General features: G+C 47.9%; 7 protein-coding genes across 7 annotated transcripts; 2 read left to right on the forward strand and 5 right to left on the reverse strand.

The window, feature by feature from the left end:
* Positions 1-255: 255 nt before the first annotated feature.
* ASPSYDRAFT_88070 (type I polyketide synthase) lies at positions 256-8,591 on the reverse strand (the record flags this gene model as incomplete). Its single annotated transcript, XM_040851956.1, has 9 exons — positions 256-1,116; positions 1,166-1,480; positions 1,537-6,449; positions 6,503-7,061; positions 7,117-7,364; positions 7,418-7,695; positions 7,767-7,991; positions 8,055-8,308; positions 8,373-8,591. 9 exons carry the CDS (start codon positions 8,589-8,591, stop codon positions 256-258), a joined length of 7,872 nt encoding a protein of 2,623 aa, XP_040705334.1.
* Positions 8,592-9,330: 739 nt separating this feature from the next.
* Positions 9,331-11,176, forward strand: ASPSYDRAFT_43440 (uncharacterized protein). Its single transcript, XM_040846650.1, has one exon. It carries the CDS (start codon positions 9,401-9,403, stop codon positions 10,937-10,939), a length of 1,539 nt encoding a protein of 512 aa, XP_040705335.1. The 5' UTR covers positions 9,331-9,400; the 3' UTR covers positions 10,940-11,176.
* Positions 11,177-12,322: 1,146 nt separating this feature from the next.
* Positions 12,323-13,392, reverse strand: ASPSYDRAFT_43441 (uncharacterized protein; the record flags this gene model as incomplete). Its single annotated transcript, XM_040846651.1, has 1 exon — positions 12,323-13,392. A coding segment is annotated over exon 1 (847 nt), but the record flags the coding sequence as incomplete, so codon positions are not given.
* Positions 13,393-16,845: 3,453 nt separating this feature from the next.
* On the reverse strand, positions 16,846-18,278 carry ASPSYDRAFT_43442 (uncharacterized protein). Its single transcript, XM_040846652.1, has 2 exons — positions 18,207-18,278; positions 16,846-17,990 (listed from the first exon to the last, which is right to left on the reverse strand). The coding sequence occupies exon 2, from the start codon at positions 17,988-17,990 to the stop codon at positions 17,322-17,324; it is 669 nt and encodes a 222-aa protein (XP_040705337.1). The 5' UTR covers positions 18,207-18,278; the 3' UTR covers positions 16,846-17,321.
* A 1,943-nt stretch (positions 18,279-20,221) lies between these two features.
* ASPSYDRAFT_30017 (uncharacterized protein) lies at positions 20,222-21,442 on the reverse strand (the record flags this gene model as incomplete). Its single annotated transcript, XM_040844719.1, has 2 exons — positions 20,222-20,944; positions 21,014-21,442. 2 exons carry the CDS (start codon positions 21,440-21,442, stop codon positions 20,222-20,224), a joined length of 1,152 nt encoding a protein of 383 aa, XP_040705338.1.
* A 3,614-nt stretch (positions 21,443-25,056) lies between these two features.
* Positions 25,057-25,721, forward strand: ASPSYDRAFT_88075 (uncharacterized protein; the record flags this gene model as incomplete). The annotated part of the gene is made up of 2 exons (XM_040851957.1): positions 25,057-25,534; positions 25,591-25,721. 2 exons carry the CDS (start codon positions 25,057-25,059, stop codon positions 25,719-25,721), a joined length of 609 nt encoding a protein of 202 aa, XP_040705339.1.
* Positions 25,722-25,884: 163 nt separating this feature from the next.
* ASPSYDRAFT_43445 (oleate hydratase) lies at positions 25,885-27,850 on the reverse strand. The gene is made up of 3 exons (XM_040846653.1): positions 27,251-27,850; positions 26,062-27,203; positions 25,885-25,987 (listed from the first exon to the last, which is right to left on the reverse strand). The coding sequence occupies exons 1-2, from the start codon at positions 27,778-27,780 to the stop codon at positions 26,147-26,149; spliced, it is 1,587 nt and encodes a 528-aa protein (XP_040705340.1). The 5' UTR covers positions 27,781-27,850; the 3' UTR covers positions 25,885-25,987; positions 26,062-26,146.
* Between the last annotated feature and the right edge of the window lie 60 nt (positions 27,851-27,910).

Below are 27,910 nucleotides of genomic sequence, written 5' to 3' on the forward strand. Positions count from 1 at the left end.
TACTCTGATCAGGATTTTGCCATCACCCAGATCGTGACTGGCCTTTTTACAATATATCCATTGCCTTGTCTCATCATCTTCTTGATGGTGTGTTCCTTGAACTGTATAATCTTTCTCCGTCCGCAACTTGCGGATTCAATGGTTCCAAGGCAATTCGCAATAAACCAATACGAAGACAAGCCTTCTAACCACCGTACTAGGACAAGGAGCCCTTAGCCCGTCAAAGGTGGGCGCAACACGTTACAAATCCAAGGCCTAACTATGATCTATCTTGTCCTCACCGAAAAGACCGGTCGCCACCAGCCGAGATCTTCTAGCGACCATGTTTGAGAGCTCGGTGACGGTGATTGCACTCATTAGCTCGAGTGTTTGGACGTGGGCCTCCAATCGTGTCAATATCCAATTGCGAAGTTCTACCGCAATGAGAGAGTCCATGCCATAGCTCGCTATTGATCGTTCTGTGCATACCTCATCCGCTGGCAGTGCAAGCAGAGAAGAAAGCTTCATCGTCATTGCGGCCTGCGTTGCCTCCTCGACTTCACCCACCGTAGTTGCTGATGCAAGGACTGCTGGGATATCGGCTTGTTTTGATCCAGTCTCTGTAGATGCTTGGTGGGTTGGTTTCGTCCACATGTGCGAGAATTTGGGATCTGGGCGCTGCAGAGATGCTTCTTTGGCAGATGAACTTGGATCAGCTCGGCTTGTGCCGCAGACCAGCTGCGCCGCCGAAGGACTGGATGCCAAGGGGTTCTGGATCGCCTCGTTGATTGTGGCCAGGAACTCCTCGGCTTTGTAGGACTGCAGTCCCTGGCGAGTGACAAAGTCAATGGCATCTTGGTTCTCAGCTGTGTGGCCATCTCCTTCCACTGCGCCAACATCGATAGACCGCGCTGGCAGACCAAGAGACGCTCTATAGCGAGCGAGAGAATCTTGGAAAGTGTTTCCAGCACAGTAATTACCCTGGGAATAAGAGCCAATGGTCCCGGCAGCACTCGAAAGCAGGATGAAAAAATCTAGAGTGTCTCCGAACACTTGGTGCAAGTTCATTGTTCCTATAACTTTCGGTTCCATTGCAGCCCGCCACTGCTCGTAGCTCATATTGTCCACGCGAGAGTCCTGTTTCCGTTAACAGCTACTCTATTGCACGAACATGTTTTGGACTTACCTGGAGCACCATTGCTCCTTGGATGATGCCTCTGATCGGAAATTCTCTGGCCTGATCCTTGATCGACTGGAATGCGGCAGTGTCCGTAACACTGCCCTTGCAAACGACAACGTTGACCCCGGCAGCATGCATATCTTCTACCAATTCTGCCATAAGCGGACTTTCAGGACCAGATCGAGAAAGGGTTATGATGTGTTTTGCCCCGAGACTCGCAAGGTGCTTGATAGTAAGTCTACCAAGGCCGCCAGTACCGCCCACCACCAGGTAGGAGCAATCTCCTTTCAACTTAGGAGCCGGTGGCTGTTGTGGTTGGACCTGCAATCTGGAGTCAGCAAGATAAATATCAACATTGGTGGAAAGTATACACTTACAGGAAAGGTCGTCTCAGGGTCTAGCTTCAGCAGCAGTTTCCCCATGTGTTTCCCAGCCTGCATCATCCTGAATGAATTCTCTAGCTCTGAGAGACCATTGATTGTTATAGGACTCAGGATTTTGATCTTCTCCTTATTGGCCAGGTCGAGGACGCTGCGGTAGAGTTCTTGGTGGATAGCCGGCTTCCTCTTCGCAAGTAGCGTCAGATCAACGGTAGTAAAAGTGACGTTCCTTTCCAAACATCCTATTTCGAGCCTCGCATTAGAGATTATATCTTTCTTGCCAATCTCAACAAACCGTCCGAACGGCGCAAGGAGAGAACAGCTCTTCTGTAATGCATCCCCGCTGAGTGAGTTGAGAACGACGTCGACACCATGATACTTTGTCTTACGAAGAATCTGATCGGAGAAGCCGAGGTCGCGGCTCGAGAATATGTTCTCGTCTGGGATCTGAAATTGTTCTCTGACGAGTTTTCTCTTCTCCGCGTTACCTACCGTGACAAAGATCGCGCCGGCTTTGAGATATTGAGCTATGGAAATAGCAGCCTGGCCAACTGCTCCAGCTCCAGAATGAATTAGAACAGTCTCTCCCTCTTGGAGATTGGCAACATTCCTCAGCGAATACAAAGCTGTCGCATACACAGTGGGAACGGCGGTGGCAACCTCTATCGGGAGCTTCTTGGGTAGATGATGGACATTCCACTGGTCAATGACGCTGGTCGTTGCGAGGCCGTCGCAGTGGGTTACGTAGACCGAATCGCCGACAGCATACTGACCGTGGAGTGCTTCACCAACCTCAACAACTTGCCCGCTACCTTCCAGCAGCATGGCTGTGTGTCCTCCCAGTTGGCCCATTGCGACCATGATGTCTTTGAAGTTGAGAGAGACATATTGGAGCTTCACCCGGACTTCTTCTGCTCCAACCCTCTGGGAGTGCCGCTCAGAATCGGCCCAGTAGAGTGAGTCAAGCAGCCCAGGTTCGTGGATCTTGAGGCTCAAAGCACGACGTGACTTAATCCCCTGTTTGTTCTGGGGATGGTAGCTCGATGTACTGTCTTTGACGTATTCATCGGCTTGACTGTGGTTGATTAGCCGAGGAATAAGAACCTCACCACCGCGGACCGCATATTCAAATTCCAACAAGGCAGAAGTTTGAGGAGCAGATAGACCGAATGCATGGTCAAGCACGCCGATAACCTGCTCAGCAACCTCGAGCCCTGATCCGTGATTCGGCTCCAGATCAAGCGTGACGACCTTGGCAGACAGGTCTTCTGATCGCAGGCAGCGCGTCAGGCCGACAATGAGCGACTGTAACGGATTTGTACATTCGACTGCACCTCCAGCGGTGACCCATAAAACGCCAGCAGCGTTAGAAAATATATACCGTACTTGTTCCCACTCACTCTTCGAGCATGTTGCGAGGAATGGGGTTACTGCCTCTAACAGTACTACCACTAGCTGACCCTCGCACGATTCCGCCTCAGCCAACAAAGCTTTCTTCGCATGGATGCTGGGCTTGATAGAGGGCAACAGGTCAGCCAGATAGCCTGCAATAAGGTTATTCTCTTGACTGCTACCGACCACAACTATGGTCTGTATGGTCTCCGGAGGGCCCCCTATTGTGTCCGTCAGGGGCTTTGGGTGTGTGGAGAATCCTGACTCAAGTTCTGAAGCGCACTCTGCAGTGGAGGGTTCTAGGTCATGTTTACTCAAAGGCAATGGCCCTGGGTGGCTAGTTGCTGAAGAAATCATGACACTCATCTGATGGTCCTCAACAGAGTCATAGTCATGCATCTCGAGATTAATTCCAGAGAATCCACAGCGGCGAAGCCTATCCTGCCAGCCAGAGATATCGAGAAGTGGAGAGTTCACCCGGCCGTCGGTAGTTCCAAGCCACCATCCAGGTAACATGCCAAATATGACCCCGGAGTGAATCTTCGGAGCAGTGGCCTCCATCAGAGCAAGCTGACCATTTGATTTCAGCAGGTCCCTCACGTTTCTCAACGTGTTGTTGATGTCACGAGTCGCATGCAATACATTGCTTGCAATGATCAAGTCGTACGAACCAAGTTCAAAGCCCTGCTCTTTCGGTGATATTTCGATGTCAAGCTTCTGAAAGTCTAGAGAGTCATGGAACTTGTCTAATTTCTCCCTTGCCTTCTCGAAAAACCCGGTCGAAATGTCAGTGAAGGTGTACATCTCCAGTCTTGTCTTTCCGGAGACGCCGCTGTTGCTGTAAAGAGCTTCTAAAATCGGCATCGACGTGCTTGCTGTTCCGGCCCCAATTTCGAGGATCCGAAGATTTGGGTTTTTAAATTGTACAAGCTTGATGTATTTGGCAAGCTGCTCATAACATCTGTAGTAGCTTTCAGGCTGGTAAAGCCGGTATAGACGGTCTTTCTCCAGGAGGAGTTCCAGAGGATCAATCTCTCCCCGAAGAACACCTGGCAGCTTAGGTGCTATGTCAACCAATACCTCGCCATGAATTCCGAGGGACTTGATTTTGGCATTGAGTGCTTTATTGATCTGAACTGGCTGGTGTCTCTCCACTCCTATTGATTTCATCCACCGAAGCAAGTGAGAAAGATGGCCAGTGATCTTTTCCTCGTCGTCAGGAGAGAGCTTTGTAAGTGTGTTTTCAATGATAACTCTGGAATACTGCTCGTACACGCTTGTTACTCCTGTTTTCACTAAATCAGATGAGTCGGGAATACAACGCTCGACGATGCTCTGAGGCTTTGCACAGGTCGGGTCAAGGGACCACTCCAACCGATGGCACAGTGATTCTCCAGCCAAACGCTCTGTGGCATTCCGCTGAGTTATTCCACTTGTCCTAGTGAGGGTAAGCCCCTTCATCTTCATGAAAACCTCAGTCGCGCCACCTTCGGAGCTTGAGACCATTAGATCTGCCATGCATTTGGAATGACCATGGCCGCGAAGAGATGTCGCAACTGACAAACCCTTGCCAGGCTGAGATGGGATCTCGCTTGAGATTTGCAGGTCATCAATGCCATTAAGCACGAAAGTACCCCGCAGGTTGCCTCCAACTCTCATGGCCGAGAAGACAGCTTGGAAGCAAAGATCTAATGTTGCTGGGTGAACGCAATGAGGTTGCTGATGATTCGATGGCATAATGGCCTGAACGTTCGGAACCCGCATTCGACAGGTCGATGCAGATTCAGATGCTCGAATATGCTCCAGGCCCTTGAACGGGCCGCTGTACTCGATGCCCAGGCTTTTGAGTTCTTTGTATAACTGTTTCGGGGTGAGCATGACTCGACTGTTCTTGGCGGCTTCTTCAATGAACTCAAGAGAGTCAGGATCTGTGATATTCTGCTGGTGCTCGTTCAGCGAAGGAGTGCTAGCAGTCACTAGACCCCGGCTATGCTCTGTGGATTCGCCGTTTGCCAGCACCGAGAAAATTCGGAACTCCTTCCATGAAGCTGAAGATTCTCGTGCCGTGTATGTGTAAGGTCGGATAGTTACTAGGGTCTCCACGCCCACAGAGCTGTCGGGAATGCAGAGGGGACGGCCAAAGTTGACTTGACGGAATTTGATGTGCATGTTCTTCCAGCCATTTCCGTCACTGAGGACTTGTTGCTTTAAAGCTTCCAGAACCATGGCAATATACCCAGCAGCTGGGAAAATGGTTTCGCCTCCAATGCAATGTCCCCTGAGCCAAGGTAATTCCTCAACACGGAGATAGTGGCGCCATGTGGGTTCAGTGGGTATACTGTCAATGCTGGGTACTCCCAAAAGATCATGCTTAGGGAAGATCCTATGCCGATATTTCATACTCCGGCGGGACTCGACCCAGTGAGCCGTCTTGTGATGCCAATTGTATGTTGGCAAATTTGTCAAGACTCGCTTTTTCGCACTGCCATGAGGATCGTTTATTTCCGTGAAATTGATGGTGGCTCCCTTACTGAAGAGATCTCCAGCGAGACCTACTGTGGTCCTGCGTGTATCTTGACCCCGCGAAAGCACTGAGTGGTAGGTGACTGGCCCCAAGAGCTTCGAGCTCTTAATAATCTGTTTAATAGGGCCTCCAAGTGCACAATGAGGACCAATCTCGATAACGGCAAGTGAGGTGCTTTTCTTTTGATTGCCTCGTACAGTGCGGAAGACTTCTTTAAGAGCATCTTCGAAGAGAACCGGGGATGTCAGATTCGCGCCCCAGTACGCCGCATTGAGCTCCTCGCCTCGAACAGCCTGCCCAGTGACGGAAGAGACCATTTGGATATGCTGCTCACATTGCATAGCCTCGATGTCTTGTATCGCGCGCAGGTACTCGTCTAGAATTAATTCCATATGATGGGAGTGATAGGCCACGTCCACAGCCAGCTTGCGGTGGAAAACATCTCTTTCAGCAAGTCTCCTCTGAATGTTGCTCAACGCTTCCTCGTCCCCAGACAGTGTGACGCTTGACGGACTGTTGACGCAAGCCACCACCACCTTCCCGGAAGTAGTGTGCTCATCTATATATTTTCTGGCTCCGCCTTCTGAAAGTCCAACAGCAAGCATTCCACCAGAGAGGTCTGGGTTCTGACTTTTCAATAGTTTCATCGAATGCCCACGGAAATATGCCACTTTCATACAACTCTCTGTCGTAAGGATACCTGCTGCGTATGCTGCTGCGATTTCCCCGCTGGAGTGTCCGCACACTATGGCGGGCCGGATACCCCAAGACTTGAGCAAGTCAACGAGTGCAATCTGGATGGCTGTGCAGCAAGGTTGGGACAGGGTAGCTTCGTTGATTCGAGAAGACTTGTTTGGTCTACTCAACTCAGCAAGAAGACGCCAGTCGGCACCAAGGCGGATAAGGTGGTTCTCTGATTGCCGCATCGACTCGGCGAATACGGGGTACGTGACCAGCAGTTCGTGGCCCATTCTTGCCCACTGAGCACCCTGACCTAAGATTGAGTTAGAGGCACATAACCGATGTCTCATATGGTTGTTGTCATACCTGTAAAAACAAAGCATAATTCCAGCAGTTCATCGTACTTTTGTGCCTGATCTGAGCCTGTGGCTATCTTCTCCAGACTTTCCAACAGTTCCTCACGAGAGCTTGCAGTTACAGAAAAACGGAAATCCAGGGACGATCGCCGATCCGAAAGTGTGAAGGCGAGACTGTCCATAGATTCATCAGTATCAAGCAGGCTGTTGGAAATATGGCGTTTGAAATTAGCTGCTAGTGCCGCAATTCCTCCTTTATGATTGTGCGAGAACGGGAAAAGACGCGGCCTCGAGATGCTAATTGTTGATGAAGATTCCAGGGACGTCTGTTCAACCGAATGACCGTTGATGTGCGTTGTCGTCATGTAACTACAGGTCTCAGCAACTGGTGGAACTATATGCGGTGAATCCCCCATGTCTTCACACAAGTGACGTATGGGCATCGTATTGTCGAGATAATCGTCGGCTGCCTCCAGGATAACATGAGCGTTTGTACCTCCATATCCAAAGCTGTTCACTGAAGCGCGGCGGATGGTATTTTCAGGCCACTTCAGCATCTTCTTGGGCACCTACACAGAACGCGTTAGTTTCGGCTTGAAGTTTCGTAAAAGTATAGAAACCTACTTCCATGCCCCAGGCTTCCAGTGGGATGTCGGGGTTCGGTTTCATGAACGTGGCATTAGGAGGTATCATTTTCTTCTCCAGTACCAATACAGCCTTGATCAGGCCCACCAATCCAGCCACACTCTCCGTATGTCCCACGTTAGATTTCGAGCTCCCGACGAGCAGGGTCCTTCTATTCTGCCTTCCCTTGCAAAATGTCTCATTCAGAGCAGCGGCCTCGATTTTGTCTCCAGCTGTGGTCCCGGTTCCTGCGTGACGTGTGAGCAACATCGGCCTCGAACTATCGTAACTAGGAACTAACCATGCGCTTCCACATAAGTGGTATCATTTGGGCTTAAGCCTGCCTGCTTGTAGGCTCTCTGAATCATCCTAGTCTGAGCATCACAGGACGGCATCGTCACCCCAGGAGTGCGACCATCCGAGCAAACGTTGCTACCACGAATTACTGCTCGAATCGGATCATTGTCGCTCAGAGCCATGTCCAGTCTTTTCAGCATGACAGCAGCGACACCTTCCCCTCTTCCGAAACCATTGGCCCGGGAATCGAACGAATAGCAGCGACCGTGGGGAGAGAGAAATCTATTAATTACAAGATGGGAATCTGTGTCAGCTTCCTTATCGAATTTTGAAGCGGAGAAGTTCGAACTTACTGCATCGAAGACATGACAGTGGCCTGGTCTGGATCAAGAATCAAGTTCGTGCCGCCCACTAACGCCTGAGTTATCTCTCCAGCCCTGATGGCTTTGCAAGCTTCATGGATCCCAACAAGTCCACCCGAACATGCCGTATCAAGGGTGATGCTGGGCCCATGTAAATCGAACATATATGAAATACGATTGGCAACGAGTGCAATTCCAGTGCCAGTAAATCGGTAGCTTGTGTGTGTGTCAAATGTTAGTGTCCCTAAAGGAAAATCCTCACTGCGTGTCGAAACTCACCCTGGGGATAACTCTGGATCCCGACCCAGAATCTTTTCGTAGTCGTGATGTGAGACAGCGCAATAGACTCCGGTATCTGATCCGTGAAGACACTCCATAGGGAGTCCCGCGCTCTCGAATGCTTCATACGCAACTTCAAGCAGCATTCTCTGCTGAGGATCAATGGCTTTGGCCTCAAGATGATTGATTCCAAAGAATGCACTGTCGAACAACGCGGGGTCTTGCTTGATCAGGTGGAATCCACGCGTGTTGAACTACAAAATCGCACATGTTAGCGAGATGAGGTCAGTAGTATCTCGCTATAAAAGTATTCCTCACCGAACCGTGGGCATCAGCCTGCGGGTGCCAGAACGCGTCCATTCGAAAGCGGTTGCTGGCATTGCTTGACCATCCTGACTGACCCCTTGACAGCATTTGCCACAGGCGCTCCGGGTTGGTGGCAGTTCCTGAGAGACGGCAGGACATGCCGACAACAGCAATGGCCGTTCGGCTATCACCGTCTGCGCCGCTTCTTCGCGACGAGGCTCTGGCCGACATGGTGGGCAGCAGGGAAAGCCCAGTGATCTCGAAGTTCGTTAACCTGTTAGAACATGGAATGAGTGAATGAGTGAATGAAGTATTGCCAGAAGGGAATATAGGCAAAGCAATTTGTTGACACGCCTTTGTCGGCTATTGCAGTAGAGGGCTTGCTTCTGTTAGATAAAGAAAGAAGAAAAACTTTCCAGACTTCGCGGGAGAGTGCCTGTGGGCAGGACTTGATAGCTGAAGGAGTGGACAGAAGCTCGCACGGAGCCGGCCATTGAGTTAGCGACCCCTTGCTTCTTCGGTCCTTATCCTCGGGGTTTCTTAACCCTTCGTCATCTTCTTGCGTCATGTTAACTGGTGATTATCTTGACGCGACTAGCTGAATAAACAGAGAAAAGTAAGGGCGAACTTTAGATCTCAATTGAGCGACGATAACTTGGAGAACGAGGTCGACGTGGAGCTGCATGGCGGTAACTTCACATCGACAACTCCTGAACCACCGAACCCTCTGGAGATCAGGGTGCAGACCGAGAGAACTTTGTTTGGAACACAGCGTTTACGTGGCTGTTGTTGGGTGGCCATCACATTTTTCCGCATTAATAAAGTTGCATGTTGGGTGGAAATCCAGATGGCAACTCCTTGCAGATTTCCCCCTTGACGAGACTCATTTCGTCGCTCAGTATACCGGATACTCTCAGCGCGCAGTCATTGAATCACCGCCTTGCGTTCTTTTGGCCGCGATAGATAATAGGGCGCACTTGTCCTTCCCTCCATGCCCACCCACTGCAAAGAGGCACGCCCATGATCCGCACAAGATTACAATGCTTGCTCCTCCTGCTCAGCCTCAGGCTGCGAATGGGCTCGCCTTACCTCTTAACGATGACGAGAAAGATTGTGCCAATTCCGTGAACCTACACCCAAAAACCGTTTCTTCTGTGGGCTGGCAAAGTACTTTCGTCACACCAAGCACCCCATTGGTGCCCGGATGCATGAAATTGAGCCCTCTGGACCAAGTCGAGAACCGGCTCATAGTCCCCCTAGTCTTTGTTTTCGAAATATCCTCCCCGTCTCTTCGGCAGCCGTTCTTACAGGCCCTGAAGGCTGGCCTTGCCAACATGATCGAGGAACTGCCGTTTGTAGCGGCTGACGTCGTGCCGGATTGCGAGGAGCAGGACACAATCCAACTACAAACCTCGGAGGACGCTGGAGTCTGGCTCCATTCCCAGGAGCTTCTGGAAATGGATTACTATGCCCTTGAGCGCGGAAAATTCCCACCTTCCGCCTTCTCACTTCTGTCGTTGATGCCGGAGCCACGGCTTTCACAGCCGGAACGAAGTCCCGTCCTCACCATGCTGGCGACATTCATTGTCGGCGGACTATTGCTGACTTTCAACAGTCACCACTCTGTGATGGATGCTGCGGGAGCGTTCTCCGTGGTGAAGTCACTTGCAAAGCATGTTGGAGCCTTGTCGGACGGTCGAATTATCTCGTCGGATAATGCGTTTCTCGAGGAAGCACTGGACCGATCGAATGTCCCCGCGGGGATCGGACGTAAAGGTATCCCCGACTTTCCAAACTATCGCTTATGCGAAACGTACCGATATGCGGTAGAACGAGAGCTAGCTGAGGCTGCAGTCGCTGGGGTGGATCATCCAAAGCTCGCCCTACTGCAAAGGCTTCGCCTTTCGCATTGGTTCATATCCGAAAAGTCGATGCAAGCCATCAGAGACGAAGCATCGCCCCTGTCCGAAGGGTTTCCTGTCTTAACCGACAACACAATCATGTGTGCTCTCCTGTGGCGCCATATATCCCGAGCGCGGCAACTGTCTTCTCGGGGCATCACGGCCAACTCCTTTATCAGTACGGTCAACGTGCGAAGGAGAATTGAACCCCCTCTGCCGCTCGACTACGCAGGAAATGCAATTGTACACGCAAAAACGTCTTCGGCAACTGCTGATGTGGAATCGGGTGAGCCTGGAATGCTCTACAAGCTTGCAACGCAAATCACCAATGCAATCGAGTGGTGGACGTCAGAAAGAATTGGGGAGCTTATCGGAGCAATTGAGTCCAGTGAAACAGTGAGCAAAATAGAGCCAAATATGGACAACTTTCAAGGCCCGGACCTGGAGGTCACCAGCGTCGCGAATATGGATGACATTCTGAGTGTTGACTGGGGTTGTGGGATATCGAAAGTGAAAGCCGTGCGCTATTGTTACTTACCAGTCAAAGACGGTTGGGTGAACGTGTTACCTCAAGGGAAAGACGGCGGGATAGACCTGTTAATTGGTCTGGAAGAAAATACTCTACATCGCTTAAGACAAGACAAGGAGTGGCTTCAATTGGCGCAGGAGTTTCCATAAACAGTCTTAAAAGAATGGCTACTGAATGTTGTAGTGAATTTGTTAAACCTACCAGATTTATCTCGAACTCATCTGGCTCTCTTGTTGTATTTGTTTCTACAGGCCTTGTGACTTATATACAAAGTAACGTCCGGTCATTGACAGATAATCTGACCCAGAACGCACCTGAGACCTTAAGTAACCAGTGCTGATTTTCTAAAGCACGTGCTAACTATTTCTAACTAGTTAGATGAGGTAACAATCTACTTTTTATAAATATTCTAAAATTGATATACTATACTTCTCTAGAACTAGTTCTACCATATTTTCTACTTACTCCAGATTCTGTAACTATAAGGTGCTTGGCCTTAGGGGTTGTTGTCAGCCTGTCGTATGGAATATGTCTTCCTGGGACATCGGAACCTTTGTCCTCACATGGCTGTTCCACTGCATGTGCGTCTGTGGTAATATATTACTCAGGAGCAGTAGCCTCTATGTTGTATGTCTGTTCACATAGCTGTTCTGCGCCGCATTTTCCTTCTTCACCAAAGCAAAGACCTTCCCTGCTGAGGCGTCGTCGACTCTGACTCTGATCGTCTGTGATGTGGTGGTCTATATAGGAAGAACGTAAGATGAGTGTAATACACTGAGCATCTTCAGAATCAAAGCTAGTCTACCTTTCAAAGAAGCTATACTTCGACGCGTCTCTTATTCTTTAATTAACGAACTTACTAAGGACTCTTTTCTACTCGTCCGTAGAATATCCTTAAGGCCAACCGGACTTAAGAAGGGTCGGCAGACCTTATCTAACAAGAATAAGCCCGTGCAAGTCTGAGAAGGGTGACAAGATCAGCCCGTGGGAGTCGGAGGAGGGTGACTATACGGTGTGTGTTGATTATGTGGATGACTAGATAATTCTAGATTCAAAAATCTTTGAATAACTTTATCTGATACTCTAATATTTAATACACTACTTATAGTTATTTCTATATAAATTACTTTTGTTGTGGTTGAAAAGCTTCATTTTTTATGTTGTGGTGGGAGTAAAAATCGGGCGTCAGGTGATCAGCGACGGTATACCGTATAGAAACTGGAATGTGGGATAAAATAATTTCTTTTCAAGAATATGCATGTTCCCTACACGAGATAGGTACTCTGCTATACTGGATGAAGCCGGTTTAAATTATTATCCGCCGTTACGGACGAGTCCTTCAGGTCCGGGAGTAGATGGCTCTATGAGAAAGTGACAAGTTCCTCCCTCCTTTCTTCTTTTCCTAAAACCTAAAAGTTTATATGCTGCTCCTATTTTATATATCTAATCATGTTATCTTGTACCGTGATATTACTACTATAACAGTAAAGGCTGTATATTTGGCTGCAGACAAGGCCTCGTAATATCTGAGGATCAAGCTACAAGGTATAAATTCACTGTTATCATAATTTAATAACGAACTACTTCAATAACAGCAAGTTGAGATTGTATGGACCATGTTCTGTAGTAGTCTGAATCTTGGTAACTATCCTAACTGACAGATCCAAAAGAGAGTGTTAAGACTATTATAGTCCATCCCTATTCGGCATTCTACCTTTCCACCTCCAAGTTGTGGGATAATACCATGGGAGATATTTTGACTGGACTTACTACTAATATTCGTAGCCATTGTTGTATTCCTTGCTCTCGTCTTTGCCATGATCCTTGTCATGCTCCTTCTTGTGGTCCCAGTCATACTTCTCGTCCTGGTACTTGTCATCGTGCTTGTCATGGTCCTTGTTATAATCCTTATCATGGTCCTTCTTTTCATCCCATTCATAGTCCTGGTCCTGGCGCTTGTCATGGTGCTTGTCGTGGTGCTTGTCGTGGTGCTTGTCATGGTGCTTGTCATGGTGCTTGTCATGGTGCTTGTCATGGTNTGGTGCTTGTCATGGTGCTTGTCATGGTGCTTGTCATGGTGCTTGTCATGGTCCTTCTTGTCGTCCCAGTCATAGCTCTGGTACTGGCGCTTGTCGTGGTGCTTGTCATGGTCCTTGTCATCGTACTTGTCATGGTCCTTGTCATGGTCCTTCTTGTCATCCCCGTCATAGGTCTGGACCTGGCGCTTGCCGTGGTGCTTGTCATAGTCCTTCTTGTGGTCTTGGCACTTGTCATGATCCTTGTCATCGTACTTGTCATGGTCCTTCTTGTCATCCCAGTCATAGGTCTGGACCTGGCGCGTGTCGTGGTGCTTGTCGTGGCCCTTCTTGAAGTAGCCCTCGTTGTCGTCTTGATCATGATATCCACCACGAGCAAGACGTGTGTCACGGCCCTCAATTGGGCTAGCAATGACACCCATTGCAAGGATAGAAGTAATCAGGGAAATAGAAAGACGCATTTTTTCTAATTTAAGGAATACTTATATGGAGTTTCACACAGATATCTGAGATAATAGTAGTAAAAGATAATGTTGAAGCTGGGGTTGCAACGATATGAAAGACAGATGAGCTGCACTTGACAGTAGTTCCCTCGGGGAGTCTTGCACTATTTATGTACATCATAACTACCAGGCAGTACAGTGACTCAGCTTTAACTGAGGAGAACAATTAAGATGAAACTGTGACAATGACAGATGTAAGTAGGGGTAGGAATGAGGCATTCCAATAGAAATAATATAATTATAAGCAGATATTGCTCTCTAAAAAGCATTTTAGCTTGGGGTTTGTACTACTATGATATAACAAACCAAAAAGGGGACGCGTGGCCCTTACAAAAACTTGTGGGAAATGCCTCAGCAATGCAGGGTGTACTTGGTCAGCTGGCAACATGAGCAATGTGGAAGGAGAAACCTGATGATGGTGTATTCAGATTGAACGGCAGATATCATAGTTTAGTAGATCTACAATGATATATTCAACCACCAAGTAACGAATACTATCAAGTAACGAACTCTGTCTTATATAAAATAACATATTTTTAACCAGCAATATGTCAACCACTCTATTTCCCTTGCGGCTGGTACTTAGCAAATACTGTATATAGGTACATGCATACCAGAGAAATAATTCATAATATAACCTATGGTTATCTGTTTTAATACCTATCCAGCGCTTGAAATATAGAATAATTTATAATACCCAGGTAACTAGCCATCCTCCCACTTAAAATTTTGAACTTGGGCTGCCTGTAACCTAAAATCAATTTAAACTATGAACCCAGCGAAGAATGATCGACATATTGCAGGTTGGAATAATGTTATTTTATATGCGAAAACAGAGTTGGTCACTCGCTGGTATTCGACATGTAGAAAACTCCTTATTAACTAAGGATTTGGCCCTCCTCCGGGGTGGGAATGGGATACTCGGGGCACAGGCCCAGGATACTATGATGTAATGTAATATTTATTTCCTTGCTTCTAACTCTTAGCATTTTCTGGGGCGGCCTCTGCACCGGATCATTCTGTATTCTATGTAAGTTAGGGCCCAATTTTAAATACAGTGTTAGACAACATTTGTATCGTTGTTGAAGTCCAGGGTGGTTAGGGGTATGAGCCCTCATATAGTGATAATTACTATATCCAAGAAGCCTGATTTTCGCTGATTTTCTTTGTAGTAGTTTCAATGCGTGTAGAAAGCTCTTTACTAAGGTATTTGGCAAAGCATACCAGACAGTGGAAAACCTTCGGTCCGAGCACCCTGCCACCAAGAAAGAAGTTATCTTGTCCACTCCCTACTTTATTACGGCACCGACGTTACGTGGCCATTGAAAGATGTCGGAGATGAAATACATTGTATTAGTGAAATAGTGTCTGGACACTTTTCTAGCTGAGCGGTGAAGTTCGACAAAAGAAATAGACAGTCGTGAGCGGTGCCACTTGCTTTTTGAGCACCCAGCACTGTCCTGGGGTATAGATAACGGGCGATATACTACACTGTAGTATACTCAATAGGCTGTGTACATGTTTTGGCTGTATTTAAGTCCATCATGTGTTTTAGCCCTTGCCGTATGACCCAAACAGCCTTCACGATCACGGTTAGTGCTGGTTGAATTTCGACCTCTGACCTACTAGCTCCATGTTACAGGACAATAAAGATAGTTCAGGAAACGTCATCAAGGCTACAGAGTGGGCTTGTATTGTCTGTACAAGTCAAGGGCTGTTGATGCCAACCCTTTTAATACTAATACATTACTATTATATTATTTATCCCGGGGGGATATGCAGCCCCTTATTATTATATGCCGCCTGTTTTATGGGAACTAGAGTTAGGCTCCCCTCCCCTGACCCCCCGGGTCTCCAGGCCTACATTTCCCCGGAGTGCACGTTGTTTTCCTTCTGCTCCCAGATGTACGACCATCATAATATACAATGGGAACCCATTTCAGCCCTGTTAGAAGCGCCCACACAGCTGGCTGGTGTACTCTGCCTGACCGGGAGCCACAACGCCAGTGCCCTTTATTTCACCCACGGTCGAAGTTGGCATCAAACCCTATGTGACATACCTTTCCGCCAACATCAGTGTAATTACCAGAAGTGTTCTTATTTTTCCAACCTGCCACGATACTTTGACCCGTTGGTCGATTATGTTTTGTCAGGCAACCCTGCAAAATTCATAGAGTCCAGTTATACGGCACCTTGAGAGGGCCTCAACAACTGTGAATAGAATGGCATTTCCTGGACCATGTGCTCTTGCCATTCCGCACTCCTCCACGGATCATTCCCAAATTCTCCTCTCTTGACCACGTCGGAGAATTGCTGAGCTCCACGGTCCTTGCCAACCAAGAATTATTGGCTCTGGCGATCCTGTCCTCGAGACACCATATGTTACTGAAGCAAGCCCTGCTTTCCCAGTATCTAAAGGCCCACCGGGCAAAACATACGAGAGAGTCCATGTGAAGCAGATGGCTACAAGAATAACACATTTTCCGCTATATACAGAGGTTTCACCTTTCAGGGTAATAGTGATAGGGACTACGCATATATGGAGGAAGGCATTCGCGGCCGGTTTATGGGATCTAAATTGTGAGAAATGGATAATTTCGAGATGGAAAGCATATATATATTCGCCTGGTAGAGCATGCTGAACAATTGACAGCGGAGAAACTGTTGGATACATTGGAGGGTGCCATGAAAAAGAGGGCCAAAAGCTGGGAGACGGAAAGCAGACGCGAGCAAATGAGATCGGTGGAACATATAAGCCAGGCTATGGAGCCTGGTTGGCAAAGAGCATTGTCACGAAAACCCCTACGTCACCGACATCGCGGAGATCATTAAAACGGTCGGCTCAACCGATGAACTGAATATGGCGTTCAGTTTTGGCCACATGGAGATTAAAGATATTAAAATTAAGGGTGAATCCAAGTAGAGCTGGCGTGCTTGGAAGCTGACCAAGCTGAAAGATATCCTCTCTGGGTAGTGGAAGTAAATAAGAGTAGGATAGCTAGAGTGTCTTCTTTTTAGAATACTATAACCCCTTCCAGTCCAGTCGCGGTGGGACCCATTGATGCGCTGAAGTGCGGTATCAGCGGTCAACCAGTTAGAGTTACTGTAAGCGGCTCATCGACATGGGCTGTCGGCGCTAGTGTTCGAGGCATTCCAGACTTCAGCGGGCTTGAAGCTAGACTTTGCCCAGTTGATTTCGCAAGCCAAGCTTTGCACAGTTGGGCAAGCACTCATAACTTACTGATAGCCTAAGCGCTACTAGATCGTACCCTTTCGGAAAAACCCTCGATTCGTGGGCCGAGAAGGGGAAATTAGAAGAATTAATGGGCCGCCCAAAGTCGCTGTCCATGGATTGGGTGGTGTACAGTAGGAAAAGCTCGAATTGCGCTTGAATTAGCTTGTCGAGTACGCGGGAGGGATCCTACATGCTCTGTATTCTGGATTCTGTGTACCAGCCCCGCGAGTGTTGAGCAAGCCTACATGGGTATCGCACACACCGATGGGATTGAGAGAGTAAAGCCAGTTGATGTAAAAGAGCGTGTCAAGGCCTATCATATTGTACAGTGTACTTAATGGTTACGTTGTAAAACAATCAATTAAATTACTCAAGGCTGAGATATGCTATCCTTATTCTAGGAAAGCCTATATCTTAACATTAAAATCAAATCACCCTAGGTGGTTGGGACATGAAGTACAATTTTGATGTGTTTTCGGGGCCGCACCACTTGGTAGTGTGCGCTATTCAGTGGTGGATTCAATGAGTGCTTAGGGTTGTCCGCCGCCTGTTCTCATTACTGGCGCGGCCAATATTGATCAGAACTGCGCCGAACAACCCCCTGAACAAAACATACACAAACAAGTCCATCAGGACCAAAAGAGAGGGCATACATGTCCCATTATAAAACATGGTATAGAGAGCTTGGTTAGATTTTTGTATTCCTCTTCAAGCTCCATCAATGGATGTGATCATGTTTATCCCCCTTCTTGGGATCTCAGTCATGCTTGTCATCTTTCTTGGGATCCCAGTCGTGCTTGTCATCCAAGTCATGCTTGCCATCCTTCTTGGGATCCCAGTCGTGCTTGTCATCCTTCTTGGAATCCCAGTCATGCTTGTCATCCTTCTTGGGATCCCAGTCGTGCTTGTCATCCAAGTCATGCTTGCCATCCTTCTTGGGATCCCAGTCGTGCTTGTCATCCTTCTTGGAATCCCAGTCATGCTTGCCATCCTTCTTGGGATCCCAGTCGTGCTTGTCATCCTTCTTAGAATCCCAGTCATGCTTGCCATCCTTCTTGGGATCCCAGTCGTGCTTGTCATTCTTCTTGGGATCCCAGTCATGTTTATCCTTCTTGTGATCCCAGTCATGCTTGTCATTCTTCTTGGGATCCCAGTCATGTTTATCCTCCTTGTGATCCCAGTCATGCTTGTCATTCTTCTTGTGATCCCAGTCATGTTTATCATCCTTCTTAGGATCCCAGTAATGCTTGTCATCCTTCTTGGGATCCCAGTCATGCTTGTACCAATCTCCTTCGCCACCCTTATAAAGCTCATGGTTGTGTTCATTGTAGTGGTGTGAAAGTTCGTCAGAATGCTCTATAACAGGTAGAGCGCTGATTGCTGGCACCAGACCGAGCAACCCAAAGACGTAATATTTCAACACCATTATGGTCAGAATCAGTGGATCTAATAGTTAGGTAAGCTGAGAATTCTCATAAATAGCTTGACATCTAAAGAGGTCTTATCTGTTCCCATAAACAAAAACAAAAAGGAGAGATAGGGCAAAAAGGCTATTAGAATGTGAAATAGAATAGAACATTTATGCCCAGTCATGGGCAAGTATAATCCAAGAGAAAGTTTTAGAAAACTGGAAGAGGCTTACCAGAGTTAAGGAGTTTGGATGGTTAATCTTTAGTTCAGCGCAAATGTTATTTGCCAGTAGTTTGTGTTGAATTAGTACAAGCACAAGCTAACAATGAGTATCAATCAGACATTTTATAAATTGCAGGGGCAACCCTAGATGTGCTTTGCATTGTCATGTGGGAGGTTGTCGATGTCATGAAGGTTCTAGACCAGACCAGAAGTAAGTAATGAAAACGGAAATCATTTCAACAAAGGATGAAGTTTAAATGTAACAACCATTTGTTCATGAGACAGGAATTGCCTCTTCATTATCTGGGCTGATATCACTATCACAGATAGTGTCTAATCGATGGAGTGTTCCAATCTACAGATTCGGCTTCCCTTCAAGCTAGGATAAATATAGTAGGGTCAGACTTGCCCGAAAGAGTTTCTCAAACCTTGATACCTGTAACCAAGTTTAACTCTGCTTTACTTGGCATAAAGCTAATCGCAATACATTTTCGATCTGATTTTCGATCTCGATTTATCAATTTAATGGATTTGAAGAATCTGCCTTATTAAACTGATTTAGAGGACGCTGTCTATACGCGGCTGAAGCAATGACGCCATGAATACCAGCAAGATGACAATTAACAGAACATGTATTTCATATTATTAGCTTGTTCATCATGAATATCTGGTATATAATATAGTCTTTCATTATAATTCTATATATTAGATACTAGCTGTTGCGACTAGAACTGGTAGATTACTAAAGACAACTGACGTAGCTGTGTCTCATCCTTCCGATCGATCGTTTCTGTCTGGATCATTGAAATCGAAGGACGACAAGTTGGGTCGGTCTAGACGCCAGACCTTCACTGGGAGCAGTAGTAGTGATGATGTCTATATGATCTTTGGTACCGGATCGCATGTCTGTGTATCCATGTCTGTACTATTATTATCCTTGCAGCTCGAGCCCCCAGAATGGCACGACCCTTTTCGGTGCTACTTTCACCTTGTTTTGCAAGTATCAGTCAATCTTTCAAACCATAGCCAATTTCTGATGAGCTTGTTTACGAACTGATACGTACCCTTCAACAGCCAGCAAACTAGTAACTTTTTAATACGGTAATCTTGTCAGCTATGAATGGGGCGGGCGTGTCATCCACTTATGAGAATGAATGGTGCCCAAAATGCCCGCAGTGAATAATTCGAGGGCTCCATATCTCCTTCTCCTTCTTCAGGTTCTAGGTCTCGCGGTCTTTCTATCCGCCTTTCGCTTCTACTGGTTTCGTTTACAGACTTGCGGAGGGATTCTTGCGCCCTAGACAGGTCATCTGCAAACCTTTGGCCACTGGCGACACCCTCGTAAAAATACTTGAGAAATTAATATGTTACGTTGTCAGTGACTGGTTAAAGACTGATAAGTACAGCCCTGGCGCCAGCAGCAAGAAGAGTATAACTGAAGCCTCCTACATCATCCCCTGCAGTAGGGACTCCTTTACCGGTCTGGCAGGCACTCAGAACAACAAGATCAGCATTGAGTTACTGAAGATCTAGGAGATCCAGCACTGAGCATTCGTCCCCATTTGCAAGGCTAATTGAAGAGAGCAGAGGCACCTCTGGAAGGAGTCTGCAGTGGGTGGCAAGGTGCAGGATAGCACAGTTCTTCCGGATGTGATCGCGGAGGTTTGAGAAGGTCGCGTCAGCGCCCAACAGCACCTTGACTGTGCGCTCTGGCATGATCCTAGCAATGTGCGACACTTCAGATTGGGTTACCTGGAAGGGGATCTGCGGGCCGCCGGTGTCCATATGCGTCTTGTAATGACATATTCGAGGGGTTGCCTATCGCCACCACTGATGGACACTGCCATTGACATGGACCCTTAGGGGTCTTCTCTCGCGGAACTAGGAACCTCAGGACGCTGGCCGAGGGAAGATACGTCACAACATGCGAACTGGCAAGCGGTTTATCATTCACGAATGGGAATGCGTGGAACGGCAGGATATGAAGAGAGTAATGGGGAATAATAACCAGTCTCTCGGAGTCGTCTATGAACTGGTGGAATGGTTCCAGGAGCTCATGGGAGAGGTCGAGGCCGAGAGATCCAGGCTGAAGTTCGTTTTTACAGGCTTCGTGGAAGAGCTTGACCGATAGGCGCTGAGACGTCGCCAGCAGCGAAGAGCACTACTAGACTCAGACGAAGAAGACCTGCCAACCATGCCACCGCCCATGAGGTCCAGAAGACTCCGCGCCTTGTTTCTCTCCGCCATCTCAAAGACTTTTGCTTCAAGCTCCTCAGCCTCTCTGGGACTGGTTGTTGGCCGGTCTCGAAGGGTCACAGCAGTCCTGATACAGTCAAAGAACAAGGCTCTGGTGGAAGAGTCTCCTGCAAAGGCCACTTTAAGCTCATCAAGGGACAGGCGTTGATGTTGACTCTCGAACACACGGATAGCTTTCTCATACTTCGATAGAGCGGATCTCAGCTCTCCCATTCCTTCCTCCACCTGTGCTATTCGCCGCAGCGACAGCCATTCCTGTTTTTCTTTTCGCCACCAGTCCGGCCAGTGGCTGAGGAAGCTCAACCACCTTCGTGCTTCGTCGAACTGGCCAATCTCACAGAAGAAGTTCAGCGCCCTGCTGGCAATTTGTCTCCTCCGGTCGTCGTCGTCGAGAGGCGTGCTCAACCCAGCACGCACCTGCCTAGCCACAACACCCAGCTCATCCTCCACGCAGCGTCTGTATGCCATTCCAACTCGGGAATAATCCCCTTCCTAGGCAAAGGCCAGTGCGTAGGAGTAGTCCCGACGAGAGCCAGGAAAAGTCGAGTCTGTCCACCTTACGCGATTGAAGTGTTGGCGAGCCGTCTCCGCGTCTCCAGACCTTTGCGATTCTCTGCCGCTGTAGAGGTCTTCGGATATCTCAGAGTCTGCAATTTGAGATTCAAGGAACACACCAGTGGCCTGTTCGGCGCCCTTCAAGTAAGAGTCCGCAGCCGACCCGCCAGCATTTAGGGATATCTGTAGCTGAGAGACTATTGCCGCAAGTGCACCTATTGCCGATGACGGGGCCCTCTGGCGTAAACTGTCCTGTGTATCCTGAATGTTTTGTATATAGTTCCCCACTTTCTTAATGAGCTGGGGAGCGGCTCTGCTGGTGGCTAGACCGAGCATCCGGAGCGATAACCATCTTCCTAGCTGCGTAATATCCTCTACCAGCTTTGGCCACCGATGTTTAGTCACGAGACACTTGTCCAAAGCCTGCTCTGACATACTCAAACAGCTAGGGAAATTTCTAATGACCTCATAGACCTTCAGCTGATTAATAACTGAGTGGATATGTGACAGCAACGCGCCTAGTGATGCAAATAGAGTCTCTGCTAATCTAAAACATGCCAGTGCATGCTTATAGTCCCTGATCTGATTAATCCATTGCCAGCCTATTCGCCTGAAAAGTAAACTAATTCCTAGAGTAAACCCAAAGCTTCCGTCTCTATGGCCCTATTGTCTGATTGATGCAGCGCGTTCCTGTTCCTCTGGGATGTCCCCTTGTCCAACGGCGGAGAGAGCTAGCTGGGTCTGGGAAAGTTGGAAGGCAAAGATATCTCTGACCTCTGAGAAAATCCTAACAGAAGACTTGATCTCTTTCTTTATAGCTATAAATCCCTTCTTGAAGTGAATCTGCTGCATGCCTTTTAGAATATCTAAGTATCCCAGATGTAACTGAGTGGCTCTAACTCTACAACATACTTTGGTATACTTGAACAGGCGCAAGGCTGTATTGTATCAACCCTTCGCTTTACTGGCATGCTCTAATATCTATATCTATCTCGGCCTTGTCGAGCTCCTAGTTAAGTGATGTATCATATATTCTCTTAGTAAGAAATAAGTTCCAGACTTCAGGCGAGGATACTGGAGCTATAAGCAAGTCTCCGAGTACTAGCTGAATCTCTGCAAGACCTGTAATATTATCTGTCTGGCGATGAAGTTAGCCTGCTACTGTAAGTTTATATATAGTGTTATCTTATCTTAGACTGCGATGTAGAACCCGTGCTTGAAGAAGATATAAATGCGCCAGTATACTGCAGTTAGGATGCCAAGCTCCGAGGATGCTGTAGTCTGTATTATATACAGATAGCAGACTATCCTGGGAGGCCAGGAATCCCGGATCTTGTCCTAGCTGATGGTCCCGCAGGAAGGTGGTGATATTGCGGTGATGCCTTAGAATATCACATTCCATAGCTAAGAATAGGTCCCCTGTATAGACAGATAACAGGTAACACGTCTGTACTTCCCAGGCCCTGAGTTCCTTGATACTGTTAAATCAACACTTGATATCTTTTATTACTACAGGACCAAGGTCCAGAAAGAAGGTATACTGTGCTTGTATAGCCTGGTATATATATAGAAATAAAAGAAGCTGCAGCTGTAGATTATCCTTTACAAGGAAAACTGCTTTATATAAATCATGCAACACGCTAGAGATATTATCTTGAAGTATTTAGATAATATCACAGCTTGACAGGGCCGCGGCGAGTCTTATTCCACCACGCGAATAACTTGTTTAATATGCATCCTCTATAATCTTAAAAGCTGTACTATAACACCCCTTGTAGCGTGAGTATAGTATTATTAGGCTGAGAGCTTTATATATCTCTCGCAGGACAGAGTAGCCCTGTACAGCCTGGGGATAATTTAGCTCACTTATTATAGAATATAAGTCCACTTCAGATTTTTATGTTATTAAAAGTAGATAATTTACTGCTGGCCTTTGGAGTGGGCAAAGCGCGTTAAGAAATATTGTCGATCAATGTTGTCCGGTCCGTCATAGATACCTTGCTATGATTATTCCATGGCACTACCGTCATCGTTTGACTTGCTTCTCTCAGCTGCGTGACCCTTTCTGCCATCACGTTCATAGTAGGGAAATTGTCGGATCTGATGGAGGCTCACCTTTTGAAGTTTCCAAGCGCCACAGATGGCAGATGATAACCCATGGTATGGCGAACATAAGCAAACATAACCAGGACCGAATCGATTAATTTAGACACGAATTCCATTTCCTGGAAAGAGTCTTTCCCGTTTGCGTACGTGTTGCTGTAAAACAGACATGGTAGTCCATGATGCTCACTTCTGCCTAGACCTCTATCGGATCCCATATATATATATATAAATATATATCTTGTTATCTCCATTGCGTAATGTCTTTCTGTTCATCTATAACCGAATACTCTATAGCGGATACACACAGCCTCACATTCTGCGACACACATAGGAGTGCAGCATGTCGCGAAAGCTGGATTTATTGATTGCAAGCCTACTTCATGGGCTACGCGGCCCGCTGAACGATGTAGAAACCATCGCCAAGGTCCTCACAAGGCGGAATTTCAGAGTAACACGATGCTGCGGACCAAACGCCACCTGTGATGTGATCCTGGCCGCATGGCGACGTCTCATCGTTAGTTCAGATGCCGTGCTGCTGTGATCAGAGTACTGAGGGATATGCATTCCCTAGGAGAAATAAAAATGGATCTGCAACAATCATTACAACTCTATTCTACGGGAAGCCGTTGCGGTTAGCGCAACATAATTATACATCGTTGGCCCGTGGAAAAATTGCTAGGCATGGCCTTTTGTGCTTGATGGCTCCCAGTGGTGTGCAAAATATAATACATCATGGGTGTAATATAACTAGGATCTTCTATCCGGATACCTGTGCTATCTACCGATTAGAACCAAAAGGCCTTCTCATACTCACTTTGATCGGATGGCTTCTTATCCATGACGACCAAGTCACTGATGCTCATATCCATATAATGGTCGACGATTGCCAGACTACAGATGAAGTCGGATTCCCCGGTTGCTTGATTGACAGGTGCACGGCACATCTTTTGTCCAGCATGGACAACCATACTCGGCACATGAAGAAGACAGATATGAAACCAGCAAATGGAAGAATCAAGTTACAGTAGAAGTCTCGGTACTTTCTCAAGTATAGTGGCACTTTACCTGGTGTGTATTCTGACATGCTTGGAACCCACATTGCTCCCATATAAATATCGGTGACTTCAGATAGAGATTACAAAAAAAACTTGTAAAAAACAAAAACATACAACAGCTGGGATTCGCATGTGGTCACCCACCATACTACTAACCAGCCGGCGTGTGGCTTAAGTACGGCTGAGCGGACGGGAAGCCCTGTTTTCCACACCCTGTGGTCGTATGTACTGGAAACAATTAAAACATGATCTATATAGGAAATGCCTCTAAGATTGTGTGACCTAGCTCCTGATTTTCTTCCACTATTTAATCTCCTGGTATTTAGTGATACCAGAGTGATCTGGTGTAGTGCTCAATTACCATCCTTCCTGCTCGCCAATCCGCGACTTTCCGTCTAACAGAAGCCCCGGCCGGGTTACCTGACCTGCGTCCTGCATCCTGAACTATTGGGACCATGGAACCCCAGCTCTTGCCCAGCATGACAGCTGCCAAAGCGGCAGGAGCTTTCGGCCGAAGACGCGCTATCCTTTAGCCCTTCAGCTCGTTTGTGGGCTCATTCATTTTCAATCAATCCAGGTGGTAAGCGGCAGCCGAACCACGAGTTCAAACTCCGATGTTCGAGCCGTACATTACTCAACAAACTTTTATTTTTTCTGTCAAGCCACGTTTATTCCACCATGTGCTCTGTCACATGGTCTCTATTCGTTCAAGGCGTGGACTTCGAGTGGTTGAAATAAGAAAATGGGCAGTGGGATGACTTCCCTGGTGATGTCATTCATGCTAATATAACAGCGTGCCTGCCCAGCACTGTAGTAATCCAGTATAAGTCGCGGATCCCGCAAAGAAGACAATTGACAGCCGAATAACGCTCACATCTAAAGACGAAAATGGATGCGCTACGAACTGATATCAACGAACTCCCCCCTAGATTCTATCGCGTGCAACCCGGTCGTTCCCGTGTGGCGTGGGATGAACTCGGATTCCACTCAAGCTCAAGGGCAAGCCTAGATTCCGAGGAGCAAATGATTGAAGCGATTCAACGGCGATTAGACTGGGAAAATGTCCAGGACAGCCCCTTTATACCTGTATTCTCGGATTACCAGAAGGCTCACACCTGGGCGCTTGCCTTGACCACCCTGGGAGTCACCGATGTTCGTATCGCAGAAATCAATACAAGTGAGCTAGTCGGCGCGATTATGCTTAGCGTTAAGCGAGCACAGCACCTGCTGGGACCGAATATTCCCGCTGATGACAGGCACGACGGGGAATGGTTGATTATGGACTGCATCCCCTCTGCGGCAATTGTGCAGTGGATAGGAAGTGAAGAAATCAATCAAGACTTCAGACGGATATGGGGGTCTGGTGGTGAGTTTGAGGCGCCGAAAATAGTATCTGGCTGCTGTACTAACCAGTATGAACAGATCATGCCAAGGAGATCCCACTACACCAGGGAACTGATAAAGCTGGATGGATACATGCCAGGAAAGGTCCCTGCGGGGTCCAGGATTCGTGGCAGAGGAGCGAGCATTATGTCTCGGATGTTCAGCATTGATTGTCTAGAATGCCAGTTAGCTGACACACCTTTTGCTGCACAACTAGTGACAATTATATGTGGCAGGGGCCGGAGGACGTTCTACGACAGGGCCTTCCGCTTGCCGTGGTGGCATAGTTATAGCTTTATTAACTCGCTCCATTATGAACTGCAGTAGTGAAGTCCTGCCACTAAGCAGAGATATAACACCTAGCAAAGTTTATGAACAATTGGCTACAAGTTAGACCTCAACAGCGATTCATATCCCGACTGGAGCATGGCCCAATCTATAACCAATTAGCCAGGTACCTTCGAATCTGCTTCGTTGGTCAAGATATATGGCGTAGCCGGAGGTTCTCACCTCCTGAGCCATGGTCACACCAATCTGAAGTCAGGACCAGTAACGCAAACGTATCCAGCTGGAAAGACCAGTGTGCTGGCAATATTCAGCACAGCAGGTCAAACACCTCCATTAATTTACTCCTTCTCACTGCAGGAGGGCCATTGGCCGAACCCATCAAGAGATGGACTGCCATTGCGGCGCCTCGAACGCTGTACTCGACGCCAAATGTCGTCTCACCAGGAATCTCCACATACTGTCCGACAAAAGCGATATTTGTAGTCCCATGAGGAACAACCCGTGGACGATCGTTCTCCTTGCGGGACAGCAACATCGAAGTCCCCAGCGGTACAAGGCAGGAAATTGTCGTCGCTGAGGAAAGGATCTTCTCCGTCGGGAACCCTAAGTGGGAGAGAAGCTCCAGCAGAATTTCCCGGCCAGAGCATTCCCTCATTGGTTTCGAAACATATGCGCCGGTCTGGTCTGGGTTCAGTGCATAGCCCCAAACCACATCAATGTCCTTTGGCTGTGTTCCAAATACCGGCTGATGGGGGACGCTGATGTTCAAGCCCCAAGGGCTTCCCATAACGGTGAGAAGAGCTCCTGCCCCGGGCTCGTCCTTTGTCAGACGGGAATAGTGCTTGATGAAGTGTGCCTCGCGTAGTGTTATGGTGAATGTCTCGATCGTGGACTCGGCTATGCGAGCTGAAAAGACATCCGGGTTCCCAAACTTGGGCGAGTGTTCGTGGAGCCTCTGCCAGAGTGTCCATTCCGGGCCCAGCCACAGGGGCGAAGGTGATTGAGGGTGTTCGTCGTTTGATCCTGTCTTCCAGCCTGTTGATAGAGATCCCAACGTCACAATGACAATGTCACTCGGGGCCACAGTGATGGTTGCCACTTTGCCCTGCCCGGTTAGAACAATCTTCTCGACCGTCTTGGGGTCCTTCTCGGGGTACATTTTGATATCTGTGACTACAGTGTGGAAGTGGAAATGAACCCCCTCGTCTTTAAGAAATACCGTTATGGGGAAGACCAATGACTCATGGAGGCTGAACTGCGTTCTGTCTAGCCGGCGCACATCATTTTCAGTGTGTATATCAGGTAGATGTTTGACGAGTAGCCTGTGGAACTCAATTGCGCTGTGCCACGGTTGCAGCAAGAACCTAGGATCCAGTTAGGCACATGCAATGAAATACCGGGGTTTCCTCACGTTGTTGACCACAGAGCCCAGAATTCCGACATGAAGAACGAGTCATCAAAGATGTCGTCGATGCTCTTTGAATCCAGACACTTCTCGCCATCGAAGAGGAACCGGACCAGCTCCCTGCGTATCGTTGCGCCGACCCGCAGCTGATGCACATCCACCCTATGTAAACCGTCGTCGCTTCTCTTAATCGCCCGCGTATGTGACTGATTCATCGGCCGAGTAAAACTCTCGTAGTATCTGATATCCTGTAAGTAGTTCATCGTGGGACCTGCAGCACTAGGAACCATCGAAAGCAGGTCTGCCACACACTGCTCGCGAAAGTACGGCAGGGCCCCAGTGTGCAGGACATAACCATCCACGCAATTCCCAGAGCTCTTCATCGACCCGCCGCTACTGTGGCGACTGTCCAGAATGTGGATATGGTGTGCCGGCACCTGGGCCTTCTTGAGTAGGTGAACCGCCGCAGTGAGGGATGCGATACCGCCTCCGACAAGCCATGCTTGCGTTTCTTGCGGGTTACGCTTTGGAGACATTTTGAAGCACCATCATGCTAGTAACTTATGGACCTTATAACAAGGATTTAAACGAGGTTGCACTGTTCAATCCCTTATACCCAAGTGAACCTCGCTGACTCGTGCCGGATCCGGCTTGCCGGGACCCCTC

This window comes from Aspergillus sydowii, assembly GCF_001890705.1.
Source record: "Aspergillus sydowii CBS 593.65 unplaced genomic scaffold ASPSYscaffold_3, whole genome shotgun sequence".
In the NCBI taxonomy this organism is placed as follows: Eukaryota; Fungi; Ascomycota; class Eurotiomycetes; order Eurotiales; family Aspergillaceae; genus Aspergillus; species Aspergillus sydowii.